Below are 27,043 nucleotides of genomic sequence, written 5' to 3' on the forward strand. Positions count from 1 at the left end.
TGCACAACAGAAGCAATAGGAAAAGACAACACCCCCCGCCCAGGCACAGCTGAGTCCCAGAGAACCAGGCTTACTAAATCCACACAAACACACCGAGGGGGAAGGGCAAATGGTGGTTGTGACTGGTGCATGGGAAGTCTGTTCCCGTACAGTGACATGCAGGGCAGTCTGCCGACAGCCCAACTCCTGGCGGCCCTGGTTCATGCACTGTGTGGGTGAGAGAGCGGGGAGACTCCCTTGCTGGGGGAAAGCTGAGGTTCCTGCAGGGGGCAGGATGAGCAAGGACTGGAACAGGGTCCTCCTGGAGAGGGGAGAACTGGAATTTCATACACTCAAGAAATATCTGCACTGGTGCCTCTAGCAGTGAGCACCACTAGCAGATTCACAAATGATTTAAAGGGAAACTACCCTATTCCTACACACCACAATGCACCACTGCCATGCTGCCCATGGTGAATCTCATTGGTTTATATATAAGCTGCCCGCTGTTGTTCCCCCTTCCCTGACCTCTGTCTTCAGATTGTGAGCTCCTCAGAGCAGGGGCTGTCTGTAAGTGCATGGAAAGCATCTAGCCCATACTAGGCACAGTATCGTTCAGTGCCTTGTATGAAGACAGAGGAAGAGGGTGCTTCCCCCTTCTCAAATAAGGAGTGCTCATACTGATGTCCAGTTCCTAGGGGTGCACACTGGCGGCAGTGGGCCAAAAGCAGGACTTTCTTTTTGCTCTGTGTATGTGCAGTGCCTCACTCCAGGGGGTCCTGTTCCATGGCTCGGGTCCTTAGCATGGCCGGATTAACCCATAGGCTAATAAGGCTATAGCCTTATGCTCTCCTATTTTTAGGCCCTACTGTAGGCCCTCCATTACATATTGAAGTAACAGCTGAGCGACAGCAGCGTGGTCATCGGAAATTTTTTGTCTCCTTAGATATTGCTTTGTACAAAATTAATCCATCAAGATTATGAATTCAATTTCTGGTGGTTGTGATTTTGTCTTTGTGGGCTAAGTAACTGTTTGTGGGCCCAAGTAATATTGAACTTTGTACACAGCAGGCCTACAGTGGACATTACAAACAATGTTGAAGAAAGGAGGATGGCAGAAACTGAAGGAGGCCAAAGAAAGATGGCAAAGACAAGATGTAGTGCTGAAAGGTACTCCTCCTTGCCTAACGATTTTTCCTCCTACTAAGTCTGGTGATGAGGAAGTCCAGGTGAATACCAAGTGAACCCGTCGCACCTGCGCCTGTTGAAAAGGAGCAGCCTGTAGCTGCAGTCTCACCCCACTCCTCTGAAGACTTCTCCAACGATCCAGGTGAGTGGGACATGACTTCTCAAGATCTCATTGCATATTGGACTGAGAAGGGTACACAGAAATGCCAGAATCTAGATGACAGGTTTCAGAGTAACAGCCGTGTTAGTCTGTATTCGCAAAAAGAAAAGGAGTACTTGTGGCACCTTAGAGACTAACCAATTTATTTCGAAAGCTCATGCTCAAATAAATTGGTTAGTCTCTAAGGTGCCACAAGTACTCCTTTTCTTTTTGAGAATCTAGATGCTGACTTTTCATTGACAAAGTGAGAGTAAACCAGCCAGAATCCTTATCTGACCAAATCAGTATTTGAATATCTGAAGCCTAACAAACAGATTGACAAGTGAGAATGGCTCATCTATTCGCCTTCTAAGAAGACGGTATACTGTTTTTGGTATCAGAAAACAGGCAGCAATAAAAAGTGGGGAATGGTCTGCGAAGGCTTCAGTCATTGAAGAATACTGCATACATTACCAATCATGCAAGGAGTAAGCAGCATACATGGTCAGTTAGCAGCTACCATGCCTGAAAGAAAGTGGCAGAATTGATACCCAAATGAAAAACCAGTTTTTGGAAGCTTGTGCTTATTGGAAGAATGTTCTCAGATGCATAGTTGAAACCATAGCTTTTCTTGCTGAGCATGATCTGCCATTCTGTGGCGCAGATGAGACTGTTGGATCGAAACACAATAGCAATTACCTTGGTGTTTTAGAGCTAATTGCTGAGTTTGACCCTTTCTTAGCTCAGCACATCAATGAACACGCAAATCATGGAAAAGGCCATACATCATATTTATCAAAGATTATTTGTGATGAATTCATTGCACTGCTGGCAAAGATGATGCTATCAGCCATTGTAGATGAGATCAAAGATGTAGGATATTTTTCAGTGTCTGTCGACTCGACACTGGGTGTGTCACATGTAGATCAGCTGACTGTCATCTTGCATTATGTGCTACCCATTGGACCAGCTGAACGTTTCAAGATCTTCATAAACATCACCAGCCACACAGGGGAGAAACTTGCCTCATACCTACTCGGTTTCCTCAACAAAAATCGGATTGACATCAGCCTTTGTCATGGCCAAAGCCATGACAATGCAAGTAATATGAGTGGCAAATATTCAGGGATGCAGGCAAAGATAAAAGAGCGTAATGCTTTGGTTGATTACATACCATGTGCTGTATACTCACTCAACCTTGTTGGCCAGTCTGCCATGGATTGTTGTGTTGAAGCAATTTATTTTTTTGGATTTGTCCAAGAATTGTATCATTTTTTCTCTGCATCAACCAGTTGTTGGATGATTCTGCTCAGAGCTCAAGTATGAAACTGCAGAAAAACCTCAGAGTCTCTGGATTAAGTTTAGAAGTGTGAGCAACAAGGGTGATGTCGTGGTGGGAGTCTGCTATAGACCACCGGACCAGGGGGATGAGGTGGACAAGGCTTTTTTCCGGCAACTCACGGAAGTTACTAGGCCCTGGTTCTCATGGGAGACTTCAATCACCCTGATATCTGCTGGGAGAGCAACACAGTGATGCACAGACAATCCAGGAAGTTTTTGGAAAGTGTAGGGGACAATTTCCTGGTGCAAGTGCTGGAGGAACCAAATAGGGGCAGAGCTCTTCTTGACCTGCTGCTCACAAACCAGGAAGAATTAGTAGGGGAAGCTAAAGTGGATGGGAACCTGGGAGGCAGTGACCATGAGATGGTCGAGTTCAGGACCCTGACACAGGGAAGAAAGTAGAGCAGCAGAACACGGACCCTGGACTTCAGAAAAGCAGACTTTGACTTCCTCAGGGAACTGATGGGCAGGATCCCTTGGGAGAATAACATGAGGGGGAAAGGAGTCCAGGAGAGCTGGCTGTATTTTAAAGAATCCTTATTGAGGTTACAGGGACAAACCATCCCAATGTGTAGAAAGAATAGTAAATATGGCAGGCGACCAGCTTGGCTTAACAGTGAAATCCTTGCTGATCTTAAACACAAAAAAGAAGCTTACAAGAAGTGGAAGATTGGACAAATGACCAGGGAAGAGTATAAAAATATTGCTCGGGCATGCAGGAGTGAAATCAGGAGGGCCAAATCACACTTGGAGTTGCAGCTAGCAAGAGATGTTAAGAGTAACAAGAAGGGTTTCTTCAGGTATGTTGGCAACAAGAAGAAAGTCAAGGAAAGTGTGGGTCCCTTACTGAATGAGGGAGGCAACCTAGTGACAGAGGATGTGGAAAAAGCTAATGTACTCAATGCTTTTTTTGCCTCTGTCTTCACAAACAAGGTCAGCTCCCAGACTGCTGCAATGGGCAGCACAGCATGGGGAGGAGGTGACCAGCCCTCTGTGGAAGAAGAAGTGGTTCGGGTCTATTTAGAAAAGCTGGACAAGCACAAGTCCATGGGGCCGGATGCGATGCATCCGAGAGTGCTAAAGGAGTTGGCGGATGTGATTGCAGAGCCATTGGCCATTATCTTTGAAAACTCATGGCGATCAGGGGAAGTCCCAGACGACTGGAAAAAGGCTAATGTAGTGCCCATCTTTAAAAAAGGGAAGATGGAGGATCCTGGGAACTACAGGCCAGTCAGCCTCACCTCAGTCCCCGGAAAAATCATGGAGCATGTCCTCAAGGAATCAATTCTGAAGCACTTAGAGGAGAGGAAAGTGATCAGGAACAGTCAGCATGGATTCACCAAGGGAAAGTCGTGCCTGACTAATCTAATTGCCTTCTATGATGAGATAACTGGCTCCGTGGATGAGGGGAAAGCAGTGGACCTGTTGTTCCTTGACTTTAGCAAAGCTTTTGACATGGTCTCCCACAGTATTCTTGCCAGCAAGTTAAAGAAGTATGGGCTGGATGAATGGATTATAAGGTGGATAGAAAGTTGGCTAGATTGTCGGGCTCAATGGATAGTGATCAATGGCTCCATGTCTAGTTGGCAGCTGGTATCAAGTGGAGTGCCCCAAGAGTCGGTCCTAGGGCCGGTTTTGTTCAATATCTTCATAAATGATCTGCAGGATGGTGCGGATTGCACCCTCAGCAAGTTTGCAGATGACACTAACTGGGAGGAGAGGTAGATATGCTGGAGGGTAAGAATAGGATACAGAGGGCTCTGCTGCCCAGTTCTCAGGGTGGGATTGGGGCCACAGGTAACATCCTAGCTCCACCGAAGTCAGTGGGAGTTTTGCCATTGACATCACTGGAGCCAGCTTTTCATCCCTCAAATCTCCATTTCCAGGGGACTTCTCAAGAACCTGCAGACTGATCATGTCCTGTCTGGTAACAGAGTCCCCAGAGGAGGGGATTCTGGGCTGGTCCCGTGGTCACTGAGGTACCCGTTACAATCAATGCTGGTTTTGTTCCTGGATCTGCCACTGGCCTGCTGGATGACCTTGGGCAAGTCACTTCATTGCTCTGTGCCTCAGTTTCCTGCACTGTTAAATGGGGATAATGACATTGACTCCATTGAGCTCTGCTGATGGAAAGTGCTATATAAGGGCTAGGGATGATTATTATTTTCCTTTCTGCCTCCTTCTCAGCTTTGACCATGAGAGCAAACTACCCAGTCAGCCCGACATTTTCCCCTCCTGGTTCAAGCCCCGACCCACTCCTCTGCTCTCTTGTCCTGACTGGGATGAACCGGGCAGTAGGCAGAGGAGCCTTCCATTCACAGCCCCATCTCTCAGGGCACCAGCTGTGGGCCAGAGAGGGTTGTGCCTCCTACAAAGGGAGTGGTGTAGCAGTGAGGGTGGAGACCCCTGTGTGAGCTGGGGCTGTCCCCTGATGTGGTCTAGCTGATGTTTAGTGCATGGCTATATTAGTTTAGTTTAACAGGGGGACCGTAAGGAAAACACGCAGGAAGGACTCATAACGGCTCACGATAATCCACATTGGTGCAAACACTCGTGGGCTGTTCAGAGACAATGGCAGGCCAGGAATAGGTCTCGGAGCCAGAAGGACTCCAGCTGTTTACAAAGGGACTCTCTGTCCAGAGTGGGGGCTGTTCAGGTATTGTTGTTTGGGGGAATCCAGACATCCGCTGGAGTGCTGAAGAAGAGAGGCCAGCCTAGACTGCCCTCATGGGATGGCAAGCTGTGAGGAGAGAGAGATGTGGGCAGACTTGGTTTAAATTCCTCTCTCTGAATGCTTTGCTTTACTGTTACATGACCATGACTTTTGGTTTCAGGCAGGTTGTTTGGTCGCTCTGTTCCCCTTTGGCCACAGACTCCCTATGGGAAGAACTGCAGGTGCCACACCCACTTGGATCTATGGGGTGAACACAGTTGGTACACAGGGGGCTGTAGCCCAGGTCCCGGTCTAAGCATGGGAGAACTGCAAAATTCCACCCCAGGAGAAGTATAGGCACAAGGCCTGGTACCTGAGGGGTACATGCAGAGAGACCAGGGAGGGACAGAGGTGCAGCTGCAGCCAGCCTTGCAACCCTGACACATGCTCTGTAAATACACAAATCACTCTAAGAAAACACTAGCCTGTTTCACTGATCCCTGCTTCAAACAGGAAGCTGACCCACCAAGCCCCCAAATTGTGGCCACTTGGCAAAGGGGACATGGTACAAATAGATTTCTTCTGACAAAATTGGACTGCCCTGAGCATATGCCTTAAAGGGCCAGACTCAGGAGCTGCCAACAGGCAGGGATCAACCTTAACACTGCTTCTCTCCCCAGCTGCCTGTGGATGCGTCTGGATGGGACCTGGAGAGCTGCATGCTCTGCAGGAGACTGTTTAACTCTAAGAGTAACCACCCTTCGGAAGTGTCTGAGCCTCCCCATCAATCCTACAGATGATTTGACACCAAAGCACTGAATGGCTGAGTCTGTCTTTTGTGCCCAGTGGGGCTCATGTAGTTTTGAAAGAGAATATGCCATGTGTGTATTTGGCCTGAAATCCAATCTGCTGGCCTCTGGAATGGTGTGTGTGGAGCCTTGGGGGAAGCTGGGCTGAAGCTGGGGAGCTATGGGACCTGCTGCACCTGTGGCCATGTAAGAAAGAGACCAACCCAGGTAAGATCTGCTTACCGTTAGCAACTCACTGAGCCTGCTCTTTGACGGGGTGTCCATTTCTGACCAAGTGGGAGGTTGCTATGTAGCAGAAAGACCTCTCTTTCCTTTCTCCCAGGCACAGGTTTTCCTTGTCCTTTTTGATCAGATGCCTTTTCTGATTCCTGATTGTTTGAGGAAGTCTCTCTCGCTGGGGTAGAAAGTGCCTCTCTGGCTCCTCCATCTCTCCTCTGTCAGATGGTGGTTGACTGTTAGTATTACCTGTATTAGCAGAGTGCATCTCAAGGCTCCATTGCACCGGCTGCTGCACAGTCACAAAGGAGAAAGTCTGTACTCGAAACAGACAAAGAGTGAGAGAGGAAACTGAGGCACACAGAGGGGATGTGACCTTGCGCCAGCAGGTTGGGGCACAGCTGGGAACAGAACCCAGCTCTCCTGATGAATCCAGCCAGGGCTGCAAGCAGTTAATGTCTCACTCATTAAAGGCAGGCAAAGAATTATTTGCAGATGTTATTCAGCGAATAATTTTGGAGCAATGGATCTGAGAAATGCTGGCAAGTTTGAAGGCAATATACAAACAGAGGCCAAACTCATCCACTCTGTTGCTTATGGATGACTCAGCCGGCTCTCCTGAGGAAAAAGGGCAGCTGATGAGCACAGCTAGCCATCCTGAACAGACTCAGCATCCATCTAAGCATCCAAAGGGGCAGGGGCGGTTAGAAAGCTTTGCTGAATTAGCCAAACCTGTAACTCTCCCACCCTTGATCCTTATTTATCCCCACAACCATCTAGCCATCCCTATGGACCCTACTCCCTCATACGCTTTACCTACTGTACTGTGGTAACGTCCCTTGGGATAAGCAGCAGCTTGCTAATCCACCCCAACATCTCCAGGGCATAGCCTGCTGGTCCCATTCCCCCAGATTCCCAGTGCGATAGCCACATAGTTCCCCCAAGTCCTTTAAAAGGCCACACAGCTGGAAACAGCCAAGCAGCTTCTGGATCCAGTTCCTGGGGGAACCCAGCCCACAGCGAGGTATGAACAGAGGGCTAGCCCAGCTGCACTGCCCTCAGAAGAGGGGAGGGGAGAGAAGCCCATGGTGGACAAGGACATGGGGTTGAAAGCAAGGCAGGTGGGTGAAAGAATGGCTGGGCTTTCCCGGCTCCCCCTGGGAATATTTTGAATCTCAGGAGTGGGTTAGGTTTGAGGATATTTAACACTCTGAGGCGGGAGACATTTTCTGTACATCAGCACAGGGTAGAGCAGGGCCCCTCTTGCAGGGGCATCTGGGGACAAGAGCAGATGTGTAATAAATGCTGGTGGCAGCCCCAGCAGGGAGTGCCACACAAGGGTGCCTGCCACCACTTGGTTGCTCCATGTCTACACGGCTCCCCCACAGCAGCGCAAAAACTCTTCTGCTCCTTCTCCCCTCTGGCCACCCATAGAGGAGCTGGATCCAGGCAGCCTGAGCCACCCACTCTGGCAGTCCCCTCTCTGGCCTGGGTGAGAGGACCCCAGGAATACAGAGGAGACGGCCACCTTGACAACAGGCTCCAGGTCTTGTGCCAACTCTCCCCTCCTGCATGAGACAGGGAAGGAGAGAGGGGAGTGTGAGGAGGCAGGGGAGGTGCATGGGGACAGGAATCACTGGGAAGCAGAAGCATGGGGAGTGACTGCTTTAAAGCAGGGTGTGCATGAGGTGACTGACAGACCATTTACCTTGAGTTATAAGTGGCAGCTGTGCAAACCAGGAAAGAGGAGCGTGAAACATCAGCTCACATGAGCCATGGTGAGTTGGAATGATTGATCCTTTAATCTAAACAAGGCATCTTTGATTCCACAGTAGTAGTCACAATACACAGAAAAACATACGTCACAGATATGCATGAATACACATTCCCACCTTATTAAAACTCACTGAAAGACTTAAAACCAGAGAAGAGCTGAAAAATACAACCTGAGGTCACTACATTCAGCTTGACTACATTGCTATAAATCACTATGCTGATGGCTAAGTGCTGCCTACATTTCTCTGCAGGCCTGGAGAGGGGATGAGAGCTCTGCACGCTCAAAATAAGTGCAAAGTAATATACACAAGAGCTTTACACCACAGTAAATAATCCACTTTATTTAAACACTTGGATAACTAGTTCCTTGCACAGATGGGTCTGACAGACAATAACTCTTGTAGTTAAGTGAGCTGCGACAACGCGTTTCAAATGAGAACACTGCAAATTCTGTTCTAGCAAGGAAATCTAGTGGCATTTTGGATGAAGACAGTTTTGCTGAGTTATGTGGTTTGGGACATTAGCTGGTAAATGGGCTGCATGCATCATTATGCAGCAAAGGTCCTGGCTGGCAGCTTTGTGCTTTTCAAAGTCTTCTTGGTTTGGGAGCAAATCAGATGTTTGTACCTTCAATCCAGCACCAAGAACATGCCGTTTCCAGGCCAAGGCCTTTGTGAAAAGTTACATTGCTCAAAGATTTCAATGTGGGGTTAAAGTGGTTTTGACCACTCTCGGCCTAATCAGCCCTGAAGTCTGACCATACTGAAAACTGGTGGCCACAAGGTGGAGCGTGTTAACATACAACACACTAAAAACATTAACATACAGCTGGGGAAATAGGCATTGCTTATATAGGAAGTACACAGAACTGTACCTAGCAGAGGGGGCTTGAGGTTTATAAACCCCACTCCCAGAGCTGTAGCCATCATACATTGTACAACACACAGTCCACAAAGTAAATAAGAACATTAGGTGCATTTCAAGCTCCAGTAAAAGACAAGCGCTTAATTTGCTAAGCTAGCAGTGTTAGCCTTGGCTGTGTCATTTTATTTTTAAGCTCTGACAATATTACAAATGATGAGAAGTATAAAAATGTAGGATAGTATGTGATATTGGCCTTTAGGCTTCTAGAGTTAATACATACTTAAAAAAAAACACTCAAAGGAATTTTCTGTAAACATCTTAGAATTCTTCAACTATTTAGGCCACATTTTACTCCAGTATATATAGAAATCGAATGCACTAAGTCCCTCATTCCCCAGAGCTGAGCGCAGGAACAGGAAGGGAGGCAGGGGGAGAAAGTAGCTTTAGCCAACTTTGGACTCCCCATATTCTGGAGCTGACAGTCCCATATGTCTATAACCTGTTGGAGTGGAGAGGTGTAGGGCTGCAATAGTGGGGAAACCCCCTTACGGAGGGATTATTTCCCAGTGCCTGATTCTGCCTCTTTTATGCCACCAGAGTGTTGTAAAGGGGCCTTAGGAGGATGGAGAATTAGTTCCTATTCTGTCCTGTATCTTTTGGCAAGATATAGTTATTCTCTTGCTAGTGATGCCGGCACACACCTAAGAGTCACCCAGACAGTGAAGGCACAGAGAACTTGTAATGTTCATACCAAACTTTTTACAGAAGGACAAATGATACCCTGCAGTGAACATCAGACAAGTTATTGACGGGGATTGCTAAAGGGACACTTTCAATTTAAAACAAAAATTCACCCCTCTCTGGAAACAGCCAGTAATATCCAAGATTACAGCCACTGAAGCATCAGAGACAAACATTTCTGTTTATGTACTTTACCTGCATTCTGTGCACATACCAGCACTTTGGGTAGAGTCCATTTCCCTACAGTTTGTGTGGTTCTTTCACATAACGGGGGGAGGAAACAAAGCACAGCATTTTAAGATATAGAAAACTGATCTGAAAGCCATAAAGATTGGCAGGCATGGCACCCAAAACTATCTTTAATTCATAGATTACACTCTGACAGTCTCCTTACAGCTGTCTGAACAAGCTGAGAGTATAAACTTGCTTAGTAAACCATCTCTAGATATTAGCTACCAACTATGGCAATTACTCGCAAAAAGAAAAGGAGTACTTGTGGCACCTCAGAGACCAACAAATTTAAATTGGTCATCTCTAAGGTGCCACAAGTACTCCTTTTCTTTTTGCGGATACAGACTAACACAGCTGCTACTCTAAAATATGGCAATTATTGTCACTGCTAGAACTTCCTTTCTTTTTAGAAGACAGAAATGAGGACAAGTCCAACTAGATCTCAATTCTATGGATATTTTGACCCCACTCCTCTGCTTTCCAATCTGGACAGGGGATGGAGGCTGTGTTCATATCTGTGTTCGCACTAGTGATGGACAAGGGTAAGGTATCCACACTGATTTTTACATCACAAGTAGCATTGTGTAACCTGGACCACAAGGTTCTGTGGACTTGTTCTGGACCGCTGCAGGATCCTTTCAGATGACAACGGGGGAGCAAAAAACATTTTAGGAAAAATAGGCCTGCACAGCCATAAGAATGAAAACAGCATCCAGTATTTGTCTAAAAGGGACAAGTGCACACTCCAAGGCTCACTTAAAATCATCTTGTTGAAGCTTTCCAAGTGAATTCACTTTAGCTGAGCAGAAAAACAGCAATTTAAAGCCTAAGTTATGAGAGCATCAAAACCAGAGTTCGGAATGAAATGCTTTCACCCTCTTTGCATGGAGGTTGGAATGTGACCATTGACAAGAAACCAGCTGCTCTAATATCTCTGTATCTTCTCAGCGAGGTCAGTTATTGCCCAATTGTCTTAAAATTGGAGAGCTAATTACATCTGTAAACATAGCAATGTGGGACTGGAAGGGACCTCCTGGGTCACTGAGTCCAGTCCCCTGCTATTGCAGGCAACCCCATGAGATCATCTTGTGTATAACCTTATCAAGCTTCATCTTAAAACTAGTTAGGTTGTTTGCCCCACTGCTCCTATTGGGAGGCTGCTCTGGAACCACCCTCCTCTAATGGTAGGAAACTTTCTTCTAATTTCCAGCCTAAACTGATTCTTGGCCAGTTCATCCCCATTTATTCTTGAGTCAACACTGTCCTTTAGCTTAAGTAGCTTTTCTCTCTCCCTGGTGTTTACCCCTAACGTGTTTATAGAGAGCAATCAGATCCCCTCTCAGCATGACTTTTGCTAAGCTAAACAAGTCAGGCTGTTTTAAGCCTGGTCTGCACTACTGTGGCAAATCAATCTAAGCTATGCTACTTCAGTTATGTGACTAATGTAACTGAAGTCAACGTACCTAGATCCGCAGTGTTTACACCGTGCTGTGTGGATGGTAGATGCTCTCCCACCAGTTTACTCTATGCTTCTCAGGGAGGTGAAATACAGACATCAACGGAAGAGCACTCTCCCATCCATTTAGCATGTCTTCACCAGACCTGCTAAATCGATGCCGCTGCATCGATTGCAGCAGTGCTGATTTAGCTCTGTAGTGAAGATGTGCCCTTAGTCTCCTCGTGTAAGACAAAAAGAAAAGGAGTACTTGTGGCACCTTAGAGACTAACCAATTTATTTGAGCATAAGCTTTTGTGAGCTACATCTGATGAAGTGAGCTGTAGCTCACGAAAGGTTATGCTCAAATAAATTTGTTAGTCTCTAAGGTGCCACAAGTACTCCTTTTCTTTTTGCGAATACAGACTAACATGGCTGCTACTCTGAAACTCGTGTAAGACAGGCTCTCCATTCCCCTGATTATCCTAGTAACCCTTCTGTGCACCTGCTCCAGTCTGAATTCATCCCTCTTGAACAAGGCAATGGCACCCACATCTTCTCCCCGTCACAATCTTTACCTTTTAGGCAAGAGCACTGTTGCTCACCTGCAGACTTTTTACACAACCTGGCACCACAAAGTCATCAAGCTAGATACTAACACAAAGCTCAGAAGTCTTGTTTCTATTCCAAAGTATGTTTACCATATGGTGCATTCGGGGATATTAGAAAGCTTTACAGGCTCATCTCTTGAGGTAACTCTATGGGATAATACACCTTTGTGGTGTCATATTCTTTATATTAGATTTATAAGGACAAGACAGTTCTCCACACATTCCTACACATGTCCATCTTCAAGGCCACATGACTGATGTACTGGAGGAATGCAGAGCTAGATCACAGATTTGTTATTTTTACTTTAATATTTTCCCCACCCCTTTATCTGTACATCTCTCAGGTGCTTAGGAAAACAGGAATTGCCATACTGGAATGGATCATTAGTACTCCTGGTACAGTAATTGGTTTTAAGGATACATTACACTGCATGGCACTTTTTTTTTTTTAAAGTGACCTTAGTTTTTTCTTTCCACCAGACCTCTTGCATGAATACAATATGCCCCTTGGAATTTAATTTCTCAAGTAGTTCTGCAATCTCTTTTTTCAATTCAGATACTGTGCCTTCCCTCCACAACCCCAAAAGAATAACTATCTAGTGGGTATTTCCTCCTCACTGGCTATGCAAAGAAACTATTTGCATAGCTTTTCCTTGTTGGAGGCCTAACAGACCCAGAAGAACTTCCCACCAGTGCTCTAGCTAAAGAATTTATTTTCTGCCTCTTTGGCTACTTTGTTAATTTCCTTTTCATCACCACTCTACACAACAACATTTATGTTCTTTCCTATTTGTCTCAGCAAGCATAGAGCTCCATTTATTGTAGAATTGATTTTGCTTAGATACAATCAGCTTCATAGAATAGACAAAAATAACAAAATATAGTTTGGCACACATCACTTCCACTGTTATTTTGATTGTTTTTTTTCCTGTAGTGGACAGCAGTGCTATAACCAATATACCGAAATTTTAGAACATGAATAATCCCATGGAAATCAATGGGAATAGTCACCGACTAACATGTTGAAGCCTCTTGCTGAATTGGGGCCTACATACCTGAGATCAGGATCTCAATGGAGCTTATTTATTTTTAAAGACCTAAACAGTCTACACCACGTGTCCTCATGTGGCATTAACTGTTTGCATGTTGTCTGCCTTTCAACTGAGGTGTAAGAGGGAGTAACTGTGCTCGAATGCCCTGCTCTGATGACAGAAGAATACATGAAAGGGAGCTCTGCTTACCCAACTGCTAGGACAGCCTTTTCCTGTTTGCAGTGACAAACTGCACCCTGCCTAAAGGAGAGCTGGTACAGATACCCCAGAGTACTCATTCCACACTTTATTAAAACCCTATTTGTGCATTTCCACTCCCAAAATTGCCAATTCCCAACATATTCAAAAGCAGATGCCTTCACCTTTCCAACCAGCCACCCACTTGACAAAGTGAGGCTCTGTAACTGGAATGTAGCTGGCAAGCGAGGGGCAGGCTGCTTCAGAAGGAGAAAGAATCGATTTACAAAACCTTGGTAATCTCAAGGTTATAGCAGAGGAAGTGCACCCACCCCACAAATGGGTCGAGTCAGAATAATGTACTAAAACCACTAGGGGGCACACCCACTATTAATCAGCCGCAACAGCACCAATTAGTACATTTACAGCACAGAGGGACTGTTTTCAGGAAGTAACTATTTAACAATATTTATAAGAAGTCACATCTACTATTTATGCTATATGACAGGGGTGCGCAAACCTTTTGGCTCAAGGGCCACATTGGGGTTGCGAAACTGTATGGAGGGCCGGGTAGGGAAGGCTGTGCGTCCCCAAACAGCCTGGCCCCTGCCCCCTATCCGCCCCCTCCCATTTCCCACCCCCTGACTACCCCCCTCAGAACTCCCGACCCACCCAACCGCCCACTGCTCCCTGCTCCTTATCCAACCCCCCTGCTCCCCGCCCCCTTACCATGCCATTCAGAGCGGCAGGAGCTTCTGGCCAGAGCCAGTCCCGCCGCTCAGAGCACTGGCGGTGTGGCGCAGCGAGGCTGCGGGGGAAGGGGGGACAGCGGGGGAGGGGCTGGGAGCTAGCCTCCCCAGCCGGGAGCTCAAGGACCGGGCAGGACGGTCCCGCGGGCCGTAGTTTGCCCACCTCTGCTATATGAGATAGTAAGCCAGCTATACTACAGGCATCCTCTGCTGTGTGCTGATTTACAGTATTTCTACTAACCACAGACCTTACTGATGTATGTTCTTAAATACCAAGAAAATAAGAATTAGCTGCTTGGCTAATATGCAGATCTCCGTCCGACTTCTACAGCACCTGGAGATGTGGAGCGATCGTATCCTGGGATGGCCAGTGCAACCGTATGGGCTGGTACATGTTTTGGCCCAGCAGCACATTGAGAGCAAGATGGCACCAAGAATAGCTTTCCAACAGATCTCATTTTGTCCCAACCTGAGTCCACATATCCCACAGAATGAAGCATGATGTTGTTGATATTGTCAGTCTTGCTTGTCAGATGAGGCTTATGATGATTCTTTCATCCAGTCCTGGTTCACGCTCTCTGAGCAGCATAAGACACTGCAATGTGTGCCTCTTCCTTTTCATTATGGCCATCACTGATTCCACGCTCCAAAGAGAGCAGGTGCACTCAGGGGCGACAGCCAGAAGTATTTCACCACATTGTACTGCATGTAGCCCATGATGAAGCCAAAGGCCACGTCTGTCACGTTGTGTCTCCCCAGCATGACTCTGGAGATGCCCACAATGATGGCCCATAGAACCACCAGGACCCGCAGAGGAATGGCAAGCACCAGGTGGTGTAGGACAAATCTGCACACCATGGCAGCTCTGGTAGCATGGCCTGATGGGAAGGAATATTTGTCCACAGAGATAGTGACAAACATGTCCATCTTGTTATGAGTGGGACGTCTTCTCCTCACGAGCCCTTTCACCACCGCCACCAGGACTAAATCCAGCACCAAAGCTAGGAGATAAATACAAAGGGGTCATTTTCCACGTTGTGTGTCATAGAAATTAACCAAAATTAACCCAGGGATAAATAATGCTGCTGTTGAAACCCAGAATCAAAGTAATAAGCAAACAAAATATTTAGGATGAGCACCAACTCCATCTGCATGATGAAAACACGTATGTGGGCAGAATATAGCATAGGTTTCCTGGCTATGTGTGTATCTGTGTGTACCTACAGCCATCCTAGTGCCACCTGGGGCTTGGTGCAGTACCATGCCCTTCGCTGTTCCACAAGTAGCCTCCAAACTCACTGGGCAAGATTGTCAGCAGGTGTAAGTCAGCCTAGCTCCTTCAAAGTCAAGGGAGCGTCATCAATTTACACCAGCTGAAGATCTGGCTCATTGTGCCAGAATGCTTTTCTCCTTTGTGGAACATTTCCGCTCACCATTCAACTCAGGGCTCCCACAAATCCCTTTTTCAGAAGGGAAGAAAGGATTTCTGTTCTAAACTGTTACCTCTTTTCCTAGCTCTAGATTCTTACTTACACATCACAATGGGTTACCTACGGAGGTGGTGGAATCTCCTTCCTCAGAGGTTTTTAAGGTCAGGCTTGACAAACCCCTGGCTGGGATGATTTAGTTGGGGATTAGGTCCTGTTTTGAGCAGGGGGTTGGACTAGATGACCTCCTAAGGTCCCTTCCAACCCTGATATTCTATGATTCTATGCATGCACATTTAAGACCAACAGAAAACAGCTCATTTTCAGTATAATTCTTTGGCAGGCCAGGAATTGCCAGGATAGGATGGTTGATATGTAGAGAACGCCTCTTCTTCCACCCTGAGATCCTCTTCATTCCCGCTCTTCCTTCCCTCCTTCAGAAGTCCCACAACAGATACCATTCTATAAACACAATGGACTGCTACGTCTGGCTCAATTGAAAAGACTGAAGGGTCATTGGGGTAGTAGAAACTCATCAGTGCTTGTTTGAATAGGCTGCAAGCTCTTGCAGTACCATATCCTCTGTAGCTCTGATTCAGAGTTCCAGAATACAAGTCACAAGGTCATTCTCTTGCTTTCAAGCTAGCATGGATACGGAGGCTATTCCATGGAGAGCTTGACCTTCTGGCTTCTTCAGCCAGCATGAGCCTCCATGTCCCTGCTAGCTTGAAAGCAAGAGAATGACCTTGTGACTTGTATTCTGGAACTCTGAATCACAGCTTCAGAGGATATGGTACTGCAAGAGCTTGCGGCCCATTCAAACAAGCACTGATGACTACTACCCCAATGACCCTTCAATCTTTTCAAGGGAGCAGGCGTAGCAGTCCATTGTGTTTATAGAATGGGCAATGGCACAGCTGGCATCAGCTCCTGGGATGTTGCTACTGAAAATGAAATTGGTGATGAAAAATGATTTGCATGCATTGCAAAAACACCACATAGTTTGGGATGAAAGGCAGTCTCCAACTGGGAGGGTCTGGAAGCTGTAATACCAGGGCATGCTGAAGGCTGGGATTCAGGTTCACTGGCACAACTGAGTGACTCAACCAAGACTATGATTAAGTCTGCATGTCTGTCACAGAGATCACAGAAGTCATGGACTCCGTGACTTTCCATGACCTCCGTGACTTCTGCAGTGGCTAGTGTGGTTGGCTCTGGGGCTGCCCGAGCTTCCAGGCAGCCCTGGGGCCAGCAGCAGCAGCAGTTTGGGTGTGGGAAGAGGCTCCGGGGATTGGGATGCAGGGTAGCGCTTACCTCAGGGGGTTCCCTGGAAGCGGCTGGCATTTCCCTGCAGCTCCTACGCAGAGGGGCCAGGGAGTTCTGTGCACTGCCCCTGCCTGCAGACATCGTCCCTGAAGCTCCCATTGGTGGAGGTTCCCGGCCAATGGGAGTGGCGGAGCCAGTGCTTGTGGCAGGAGCAGCATGCTGAGCCCCCCTCTAGGAGCTGCAGGGACATGTCGGCCACTTCTAGGGAGCTGCACGGAGTGGGTAGGGAGCCTGACAGCTCCGCCAACCCTCTACCACCAGTGGGGGTCCCAGGCCACATGCCTCCGCCGCCTGCCTACCTCCCAGCAATAGTGGGGGTCCCAGACTACCACCCCAGCACCCACAGCACCCCCGGCCTGCCCTCCCAGAACTCCCCTGGCCCAAGTTTTAGTTAGGGATATACAGTACAAGCCATGGACAGGTCATGGGGTGTGAATTTTTTTTTTACTTTTACTGAAAATATCCATGACTAAAACGTAGCCTTCCCTTAATTGTGATTACATGCTGAGCTATAGGGAGCTGGCATCAGCTCCTGTGCTGCTGCTACTGAAAACAAAATGGACAATAAAGTGATGATGAAAGTGGTTTGCATGCATTGCAAAATCACCACATAGTTTGGGATGAAAGGCAGTCTACAACTGGGAGGGTCTGGAAGCTGTAATACCAGGGCGTGCCTAAGGCTGGGATTCAGGTTCACAGGCACAACTGAGTGACTCAACCAAGACTATGATTACATGCTGAGCTGGAGGCAGCTGCACTATTAGTGCCTCAATTACTTTCATAAATACTAAATTCATCCACTTAAGCCACTTCCAGAAACCCTACATGCTGGACTCCCCATTGAAGGTTAGGATTTCCAGCTGGAGGATTCAGGTGTACCCTAGCTCACAGCACTATGGCCATATAAATCTAGATTATCAGAACCTGCCCAGATATGGCAGAACAGCTGTTTCATAGAAACAGAAGAAAGCATGTGCCACCTTTTCAGAACACTGATATCTCATCTCAAGCATGTTTGGGATGGCCCCAAAAGTGCTGTGTCCCTAGGATGACTGAAGGCACATTTGCCTGAATTGACCACGAGTCAGAATCCCTAGACTGCCATGACGAAGGAACCGTGTAGATGCAGGAAGAGCCGGCAGCCAGCTTGCTGAAGCGGTCTCTGTGGCAGCAGCTTTGGCAGATCCCCATGGGGCAGGGGTTGCATGGCACACTGGTTTCCCAGCCCTGCTGAGTGCAGCCCCTGCACTGGGGCACAGGGAGGCAGGGCCCTGGGAAGCTGGCAGAAGAGTGGCAGGGCTGGGATACCAGCACAGATCAGGGCTGGCTGGGATACACCCTGCTGGGTGACTTGCCCCCTGGGCTCTCGGGAAGCAGCTCTCAGGTAGGCGACGGGGGGGGGGGTGGTGGTGGTGGTGGTGACTCAGCCTCTTCCCTGCCCGCTGCTCTGATGAGCCTGGGCCCCGAGCCAGCCGTGATGAGAGGGGAGAGGCGCCCCTTCCCCCGGCCCCTCACCGAAGAGCAGGTTGAGCAGCACCTCCCGGCCCGCCGGGCTCTCGCTGCGGCCCAGCCCATACAGGGTGCCCGCCAGCCAGGGCACGCCGTGGCCGGAGACCTCGAGGAGCCGCAGGAGGGGCCTGGCGCTGCCCCAGGCCGAGCGCTCCCCGGCGCACACGCCCAGCCGCCGGGAGACCCGCAGGTCGGCGGCCAGCAGGGAGCGCAGCGCCACGGCCGCGCAGGACGGGCTGGGGACGGGCGCGGCGCGGCGGAACGGGCTGGGGACGGGCGCGGCGCGGCGGGATGGGCTGCTCCGGGGGCTGGGCATGGCGGCCAGGCACGGACCCGTCCGGTTCTCCTCAGCGCCCGCCCGGCGGCCCCAGCCCGGCCGCCTGCTTCCGCTTCCGCCTGCCTCACGTGACTCCGCGCGCCCTCGCTCCGGTCACCGTGGAAACCAGGAGGGGCCGGACCTGCAGGCCGCGTGGGCTCCGTCCAGTCCTTCCCCGGGGGGTGGGTTCGGAGGACGGCTCCGTCCTACCACTTGAGGCAGAGCAGGGTGGGGTGAGAGTGGAAGGGGCTGTGGGTTCGTATGCTGCAGGGTGGGTGGGGGTCCTACCCCATGGGGTGGGGCAGGGTGTTGTAGAGGAAAGTTGGAAAAGGTGAAGCCCGGTAAAGAATCAGAAACCAGGAGACAAACAAAGGGCACCTCAAATTTATTGTTTTTGTAATCTCGTGATTTTAAGCCAATCTCATGATTTTGTGGGGCCTGACTTGCTACCTTTGAATGTTTGGGGTTGGCAATACTGGAAATCAGGACAACAGCAAACAATCTCACAGCAGAAATCTGAAACATAATGCACGCGCCTCCTAATACACATGCCCAGTGCTCCAAACACACTTCTGCATCCTGAACTCCCATTGGTGGTGGCCTGACTGGCACATTGTGTCTTTTGAGACGTGGCTGGTGATTAAGGCTGCGTGTTTGTCAGGGAGGTCACAGAAGTCACGGATTCCGTGATTTTCCATGACCTCCGTGACTTCTGCTGCAGCTGGCTCCAGGGCTGCCCAAGCAGCTCGGGCAGCTCCTGGGCCCCCGCACTCGCTGCTGCTGGGGCAATCTCAGGCCACCGCACACCCCTCCTCCTAGCAGCAGCAGTAGTTTAGGTGTGGGAGGGGACTCAGGGCTGGGGCACAGGGTTGGGGTGAGGAGTGGCGCTGACCTCAAGGGGTGTGGGGGGCTCTGCGGATGCTGCCAGCATGTCCCTGCAGTTCCTAGGCAAAGGGGTCAGGGAGCTCTGCATGCTGCCCCTGCTTGCAGTGCCCCTGCAGCTCCCACGGGCTGCAGTTCTCAGCCAATGAGAGCTGTGGAGCCCCCACTCATGGCGGGGGCAGCGCATGGCGCTCCCTTTGCCTTCCCTCCCCCTAGGAGCTGCAGGGATGCACCAGCTGCTTCTGGGGAACTGTGCGGAGCCAGGGGAGAAGCATGCTGGCCCTGGCAACCCTCCTTCCCAGCACCAGTGGGAGTCCCAGGCCATGCGCCACCTGCCCCTCCCCCCCCAGCACCAGTGGGGGTCCTGGGAAACACCCCCACCCAGCACTTGCGGTGCCCCCTGGGCCGTTTCCCCTAGCACCCGCGGCACCCAAACTAAGTTTTAGTTAGGGGTATATAATACAAGTCATGGACAGGTCATGGGTCGTGAATTTTTGTTTACTCCCCATGACCTGTCCATGACTTTTACTAAAAATACCTATGACTAAAACATAGCCTTACTGATGATGTATGCATGTGTTTGTGTTGGGATGGTGGCTGACTGTGTTGCATCCTACCCTTCCTCCTGCATACTGTGCAAACTGCCCACACATATTTCATTATCCCTAGTGTTAAGGAAAAGTTAGCATATGTGACTCCATTTTGGTTTGGGGCCCACCATTGTCTAAAAGCAAGCACATCATGCCCCAGGAGGAGTGTTCCTTAGATACTGCATTTTGATTTAACCCTTCTATTTAGTTTTAAACTAAACTGTCCTATGAAAAATTAAACACAGCAATTCTGGCCACAAGACAAACACAAAACACAGAACATAATTCCTATTGTGCCAGTAAATTTATGATATATTGAATTGCTTTTCAGCTGGCATCAGTTTTCTCTGATTTTCTGAAAGACAAAAAGAACATAGATCTACCCCTTCTGGGCAGTCAGTTATTGCTTAAAATATCTCCTTTTTATACAAATACTCTTGTTAATTGCAGGCAAAACAGAGGAATTACCCATATTTTCTTGTATTTGTTTCATAGACAGCCCCGGTTTCAGTGGCTTCTACCTTATCAGTTAGGTAATTTAAATAAAAAAAATGCTTTTCGGCTTGCTTTTAGATCCACAGCTTAAAGATTCTTACTTTAAAAAGGGCACAATAAACTTCACCAGACTTTTGATTGCCTTTTACTTTTAACTCCTGCTGTCAAACACACAGCGACCTGAAAAGGAAGACACCACCTATTGTAGCCCCTTGGAGCCTGATAAGATATTAATTAAGTAGCACTGTATAATTGCATTCCTTTAGAAAAGGGCCCATTTTTCTCAAAAATGGCTGCAAAGAAATCAAGAATTCTTTTTTTCCTAGAATTTCACAAAGTTTAACTGCTTAATTCTTTCCAGCAACTACAGAGTTAACTTCTTACTTTCCTTTCTTAAATCACTTGCTTATCTCCCAAAACTACACCCAATCAACTCAGATTTTACCATTCCAAGTATTATTCCGGGATTTACGTTTCCCATTCCTGTAATTATTTACTCCTCTTTTTCCACTATGCCCTCCAAGTTTCCTGTTTTCCAATCTCTCTATCTGTTGTTTGCCCACTTGGGCCTGATCCTGTTTTTCTCTCTGAACTGTCCTTCCATGAGCACCAGCTTTATCCCACTATCAATTTAACAAGGAGGGTGGGCTTCTTAACTAGCCTCCCAGCCCTCCTGGTCTCTTCTCTTAAATATTCTCACTCACAAGGGCTACCCGAGTCCTCCCCCGTGAGGCTTGTCACCTGGACAGAACGCACGGCCAATTGGCAAGCAAGGAGGTGACGGGCATAAGTCAGAAAGTCGAGGGTAAGCCGGAGGAGGGGCAGAAGCAGGCATAGCACAGAGCGGGGCTGGAGACCCCTGAGATGAATAAGAAAAGGAGGAGGAAAGAGGACGTCCTTTCACACGCGCATAAGCCCAGTTGTCCCACACATACCGATGTAAGCAGAGTCAGGATGAGCTCCACCCTGACATCTGGTGGTGAGGTGTGGCAAGTTGTGGAAAAGAACTTCAGGGGCTGATCTCATTTGCATAGGCACACCCACCCCACCTAGAATGAGGCCATAGCTGCCCAAATTGTCACTTTGGCTGCAGTGGGATCCCCAGTGTCTCTGTTATTGGGGCAGGAAGAATAAATTGTTATTACCCTGATTATGGGAATCAAGGACAGTGGAACTACACTTGGCCTTTTGTTATGATGGAGGGACTCGCCATCAACTAAGTAGCACTCGCTAGGCAAGGGATGTGGGTTTCAAAACTCTGTGAATTGAGAGAGGCCAGGAATAGGTATTAATACTTGGTGGTATGGGCCCCCTGGTAAGGGCCTTATATGCTAATTGCACTTCCTTCTCTCTCTACTGTGGAATATCAGAGCTAATTTTGATTCCATTAGAAGTCTAGTTACAGGCTGCTGAGTGTACTCTGGGCTAATGGTGCACCAGCACTGAGGGTCCCCTACTACAAGCTGTAAATCACAAAAGAGCTAAACTTACTAAGAGCTGAAATCACCGAGTGTTGTATTAAGTAGTGAGGGAGCCTGAAAATATATGGTGGAGCAGTTTGTGGAACGGCAAGTAGAGTGGCTGGTGGAGCAGAGCAGTTTGCGGGACGGTGAGCGGAGCTGTTTGTGAGACAGTGTAGCGGAGCAGAGCAGAGGCATTCATGAGATGGCGAGCGGAGCCCTGTGGAGCTGTGGGGTAGTCAGCTTCAGGTCACGTAAGGTGCCCCTTACCTCTTCTCTCCCCCCCCCCCACCCCCACAGGCACATTTTTATGCAGACTGGGGAGTAAAACTCTGCAGATAAACTTTTGTACTCTGGGGCTGCCCTGACCAGGGACAGAGACTTTTGGGTCGTTGGACTTTTGGGACTTTGGGTGATTTTGGGTTGCTGGACTCAAGAACTAAAGGGAAAGGACATGCCCCAATTTGCTTGGGGTGGGTTTTTTGCTCATGGATTGTGTTATGAATCCTGGTGGTGGAGTTTCCCCAACATAATGCCACATTGTTTCTCTCTGTTATTAAAAGGCTTTTTGTTACACTCAGACTATGTGCTTGCGAGAGGGGAAGTATTGCCTCTTGGAGGTGCCCAGCGGGGGTGGTATATATTTGTCCCAGGTCACCGGGTGGGGGCTCGAGCTGGTTTTGCACTGTGTTATTGGAATGGAACCCCTAGATACTGAACCCGGCCCTTGTTGCTGTCAACTCTGACAGGCAGAAGGCTTACACCAATAATCCATCTGGGCTGGAGCTTTGTCTTCGAACCTTTTCCTAAGCGCTGTTAATTTTTCCCCAGCAAAGGAACCATCCGGTGGCCATTCGAAAGGTGTTTGAGTTGTTAGTGCTGGCCACTCAACCTTGCACAAGATTACAGCTTTTGTTTTATTTTTTACCTAACCCATGGGTACCAGAAATATTCCCCCAGTTCTCGAGAATTTCAGCCAAAGGGGTCCCCTTACATACACTCTGCCCAGAACCCATAATGGGCTACCAAAAAGGACACCAAATGTGCCACCTTATCGCCTAAGCGACGGCTCACACCCCCGCTCCTCAGAGTTCTCAAAGGTGAACTCCCCCTGTGCCAGCTGGAGCTGTCCGAGAGGAGGAGTGTAGTCTCGCTTGTTGGAGCGAACCTTGAGTCCCTTCGTGGTCGCCAAAACTGCTACGAATTACACCTGACAGGTCACGCACAAGAACTGCTACGAATTATACCTGACAGGTCACGCACACAAACTGCTGCAAATTATACCTGACAGGTCACGCGCACAAACTGCTGCAAATTATACCTGACAGGTCACGCACAGGAACTGCTGCAAATTATACCCCATAGGTCACGCACAGTTCAAGTCTAGGCTGACGCACACGAACAAAGTCCACAACTGCAGAGTTCTCAAAGATACTAAGTTTATTAAGCTCGAGAGTGGTGCCCCCCTGCTAATCAGGAGGGGACCCCGAATGCAGGTTATACAGAGATTATATATCTTTTAGCAAAGCATGTTGCCATCGTGCATCGGAAACCTTAGCCAATAGACAAACCCTTCCCTTGTCTACCACCTATCCGTGCTAGGTACATTCCCCGTGCTAGACCATTACTTCAACTACACAACATGGTCCTAAAGCAATGCACCAGTAGCCTTTCTTATCAGGATGGGAGGCTCACATCAAGGCCAGGAAGCAGGGAGTTAGGAACAAACAAAGAACAGAAACTGGGAGTCGAGACAGGCTGGAAACAAGGGGGAGCGTTTTCACAGGAATGCAGTATCTAAGGAACACTCCTCCTGGTGCATGATGTGCTCGCTTTTAGACAATGGTGGGCTCCAAACCAAAATGGAGTCACATATGCTAACTTTTCCTTAACAGTAGTAAGGATTATCTGTTTCCCTTGTTTGCTTATTTTGAGCTGAAGAAGCTGATGTTAATGTCTGGGGGCTTTTTTAAACCATTTTGCAGAGCAATGTTGTCCAACCATAGCCCAGGGGCTACTGGTTACCCTCAAGTCTCTGAACTGAGGGCTTCAAAGGCAACAGTGTTAGGAAGATAGTGGAGGTTTGGTTACAAATTGGCAGTGTGCTCTCTGGACCAGCCCCTTTATGCTGGAAGTGAAGTGTCTGAATCAGGTCTGGTGCTGTGCCTGGCCTCCCTGACCGAATGGCTAGGCAGCAGTTCTGAGGAAAAGGACCTAGGGGTGACAGTGGACGAGAAGCTGGATATGAGTCAGCAGTGTGCCCCTGTTGCCAAGAAGGTCAATGGCATTTTGGGATGTATAAGTAGGGGCATAGCGAGCAGATCGAGGGACGTGATCGTTCCCCTCTATTCGACATTGGTGAGGCCTCATCTGGAGTACTGTGTCCAGTTTTGGGCCCCACACTACAAGAAGGATGTGGATAAATTGGAGAGAGTCCAGCGAAGGGCAATAAAAATGATTAGGGGTCTGGAACACATGACTTCTGAGGAGAGGCTGAGGGAACTGGGATTGTTTAGTCTGCAGAAGAGAAGAATGAGGGGGGATTTGATAGCTGCTTTCAACTACCTGAGAGGTGGTTCCAGAGAGGATGGTTCTAGACTATTCTCAGTGGTAGAAGAGGACAGGACAAGGAGTAATGGTCTCAAGTTGCAGTGGGGGAGGTTTAGGTTGGATATTAGGAAAAACTTTTTCACTAGGAGGGTGGTGAAACACTGGAATGCGTTACCTAGGGAGGTGGTAGAATCTCCTTCCTTAGAAGTTTTTAAGGTCAGGCTTAAGCCTTTAAACCTTAAAGCCCTGGCTGGGATGATTTAATTGGGGATTGATCCTGCTTTGAGCAGGGGGTTGGACTAGATGACCTCCTGAGGTCCCTTCCAACCCTGATATTCTATGTACACTGCTATCCAGAGCAGCTCAGGAAAGGGGGAGAAAGGAGAAGAATCTGAGAACCAACAGCCAGTCATGGCTCCCTGATCCCAGCCCAGATTAGAGCAGTCTGAGGGCAACGCTAACTGAACCATCTGGCAGTGTGCCCCTAAGGACTCATTATTAGCTGGGATGGTAGAGCATCCTACCCCAGCCACTCTCCCCTTCACCTCCAACACCACCTCTGTGTCAGAGATTATGAGGAAAGGAGGTGTGGGAGCTACACTGCTTCTACACCTTCTGCACGGGACTTGTGGGTGGGTTTTGCTCCCTCTGTGCCACTGGCGCAGTGCAAAGTGAGCAGAACAGGGCAGAGGATCTGCCTTAAAGCACTGACTGTATCCTCCTTGACCTGCATGAAATAACGTTTGGACCGGAGGCAGTGTATATGAAATTGGAGCTGTGCTGATCATTTCAAACAGGAAGGCAATAGAATGCCTAAAAAGGAGATGCCTAAACAGAGTCAGAATAAAGGAAAAGCAGCAAACCAAGACAGCAACATCTTCCTGAGGGAGCAGAGAGTATGTCTTGCCTGGCATTGGCTCTGTGCACTCTGCCTCACAAAATGGCAGCTGCCCCTGTATCTGTCTCTGGGATTTATCTGAGCACCTCACCATCATTATCCTTACAGGCCATCTGTGAGGTAGGGCAGTGCTGCTATCCCCGTCATACAGTTGGAGAATTGAAATACAAAGGCCCAGACCCTCAAAGGTATTTAGACTCCTAATGGCCATTGAAATAAATGGAAGTTAGAAACCTAAACTCCTTTTGGGATTTGGGCTGAAGAGACCAAGGGCTTGTCTACACTTCAGCTTTTTTGCTGGTAACCTGAGTTGCTTTGTTTTAAAGTATCTGCTGTCCACAATCAAAATGTTTCACTGTGAATCATCTGGCCTTTGAACACACATTATGAACTCTATGATCTCTACGAACATTGCTGGCGTTGCTATTCCTCTAGTCATTCTTAGAGACCCAGCTGCTTCCCTGGTTGACGAATCCTTTTACAGGACACTTGGATAACTGAAAGGAGCTGTTAGATTGTCATCTTGGTAGTTGCAGAATGACAGTGGAATGTATACTTGGGAGACTGAAAGGTAGATGGAGATGTCTTCCGTCTTGGCTGGAAGCTGATGAGAAATATCTGACTCTTATGATAATTGCTTGCTGTGTGTTCCACCTTCATGAGAGTATCTAGTAAGACATCTGTGACACTGCACCCCATATTCTTCATAGTGATATTATTATGATATGATTATGGCATATTTATGCATTTTATACAAAATAAGTCATGTGAGGTGTCATTGGAAAAGTTATGATTTGCTGAATGTGATTATCCTATTTGTATGCAAGTATCATTTTTGTATCTGAAGTTATGAATATTGACTATTGTAACAAAGTTCCTCCTCTACCTTGGTGGGTCTTGCGCTTATTGGCGGATTTGCTCACCTCAGAGATTCATGGCAGCCCTTAGTCTGGCTGTTTTCATGAACCCATAGTCCAGGTCAACTCCTCCTGTGTCTGATCAGGCGTTGGGAGGTTTGGGGGGAACCCGGACCCGCCCTCTACTCCGGGTTCCAGCCCAGGGCCCTCGTAGAATGCAACTGTCTAGAGTGCCTCCTGGAACAGCTGTGCGACAGCTACAACTCCCTGGGCTACTTCCCCATGGCCTCCTCCCAACACTTTCTTTATCCTCACCATAGGATCTTCCTCCTGATGTCTGATAATGCTTGTGCTCCTAAGTCCTCCAGCAGTACGCCTTCTCACTCTCAGCTCCTAGTGCCTCTTGCTCCCAGGTCCTCACATGCGCACCACAAACTGAAGTGAACTCCTTTTTAAACGCAGGTGCCCTGATTAGCCTGCCTTAATTGATTCTAGCAGCTTCTTGATTGGCTGCAGGTGTTCTAATCAGCCTGTCTGCCTTAATTGTTTCCAGAAAGTTCCTGATTGTTCTGGAACCTTCCCTGTTATCTTACCCAGGGAACGATATCTCTCCCTTCTATCGCACTCCTGTAGCTCTGGGGCCTATTTCCGATCCTCAATACATTCACGTATCTGGGCGGAGTTCCTCTGGGCGGCGTCCACCGACTCCCTTGACACCTTCGAGGAGCGGTGGGCGCTGTCCGAGGTTCTCTGCTCAGTGACCCCGTCCGGT

At 48.4% G+C, this 27,043-nt stretch overlaps 2 protein-coding genes across 4 annotated transcripts in view; both read right to left on the reverse strand.

Moving 5' to 3' along the window:
* Positions 1-11,653, reverse strand: part of LOC144269028 (flavin-containing monooxygenase 5-like) — a 32,687-nt gene extending 21,034 nt beyond the window's left edge. For 2 of the 3 annotated variants that reach the window (XM_077824476.1, XM_077824478.1), the window contains exon 1: positions 6,332-6,522. The gene's annotated coding sequence lies outside the window, so the exon portion shown is untranslated. Of the gene's footprint in view, positions 1-6,331; positions 6,523-11,400 lie in introns of those variants that run through there. The other variant, XM_077824477.1, reaches the window with a different exon arrangement.
* A 2,280-nt stretch (positions 11,654-13,933) lies between these two features.
* Positions 13,934-18,539, reverse strand: PLPP6 (phospholipid phosphatase 6). Its single transcript, XM_077824382.1, has 2 exons — positions 18,230-18,539; positions 13,934-14,962 (listed from the first exon to the last, which is right to left on the reverse strand). Exons 1-2 carry the CDS (start codon positions 18,537-18,539, stop codon positions 14,592-14,594), a joined length of 681 nt encoding a protein of 226 aa, XP_077680508.1. The 3' UTR covers positions 13,934-14,591.
* Between the last annotated feature and the right edge of the window lie 8,504 nt (positions 18,540-27,043).

Source organism: Eretmochelys imbricata, chromosome 8, assembly GCF_965152235.1.
Source record: "Eretmochelys imbricata isolate rEreImb1 chromosome 8, rEreImb1.hap1, whole genome shotgun sequence".
Classification (NCBI taxonomy): Eukaryota; Metazoa; Chordata; order Testudines; family Cheloniidae; genus Eretmochelys; species Eretmochelys imbricata.

Excerpts from the sequence above, each read along its gene's own strand:
- PLPP6 (XM_077824382.1), bottom strand. The coding sequence starts at position 18,539 with ATGCCCAGCCCCCGGAGCAGCCCATCCCGCCGCGCCGCGCCCGTCCCC. Across the intron at positions 14,963-18,229 it reads GCTGCTCAACCTGCTCTTCG|CTTTGGTGCTGGATTTAGTC; the intron begins GTGAGGGGCCGG and ends TTTATCTCCTAG.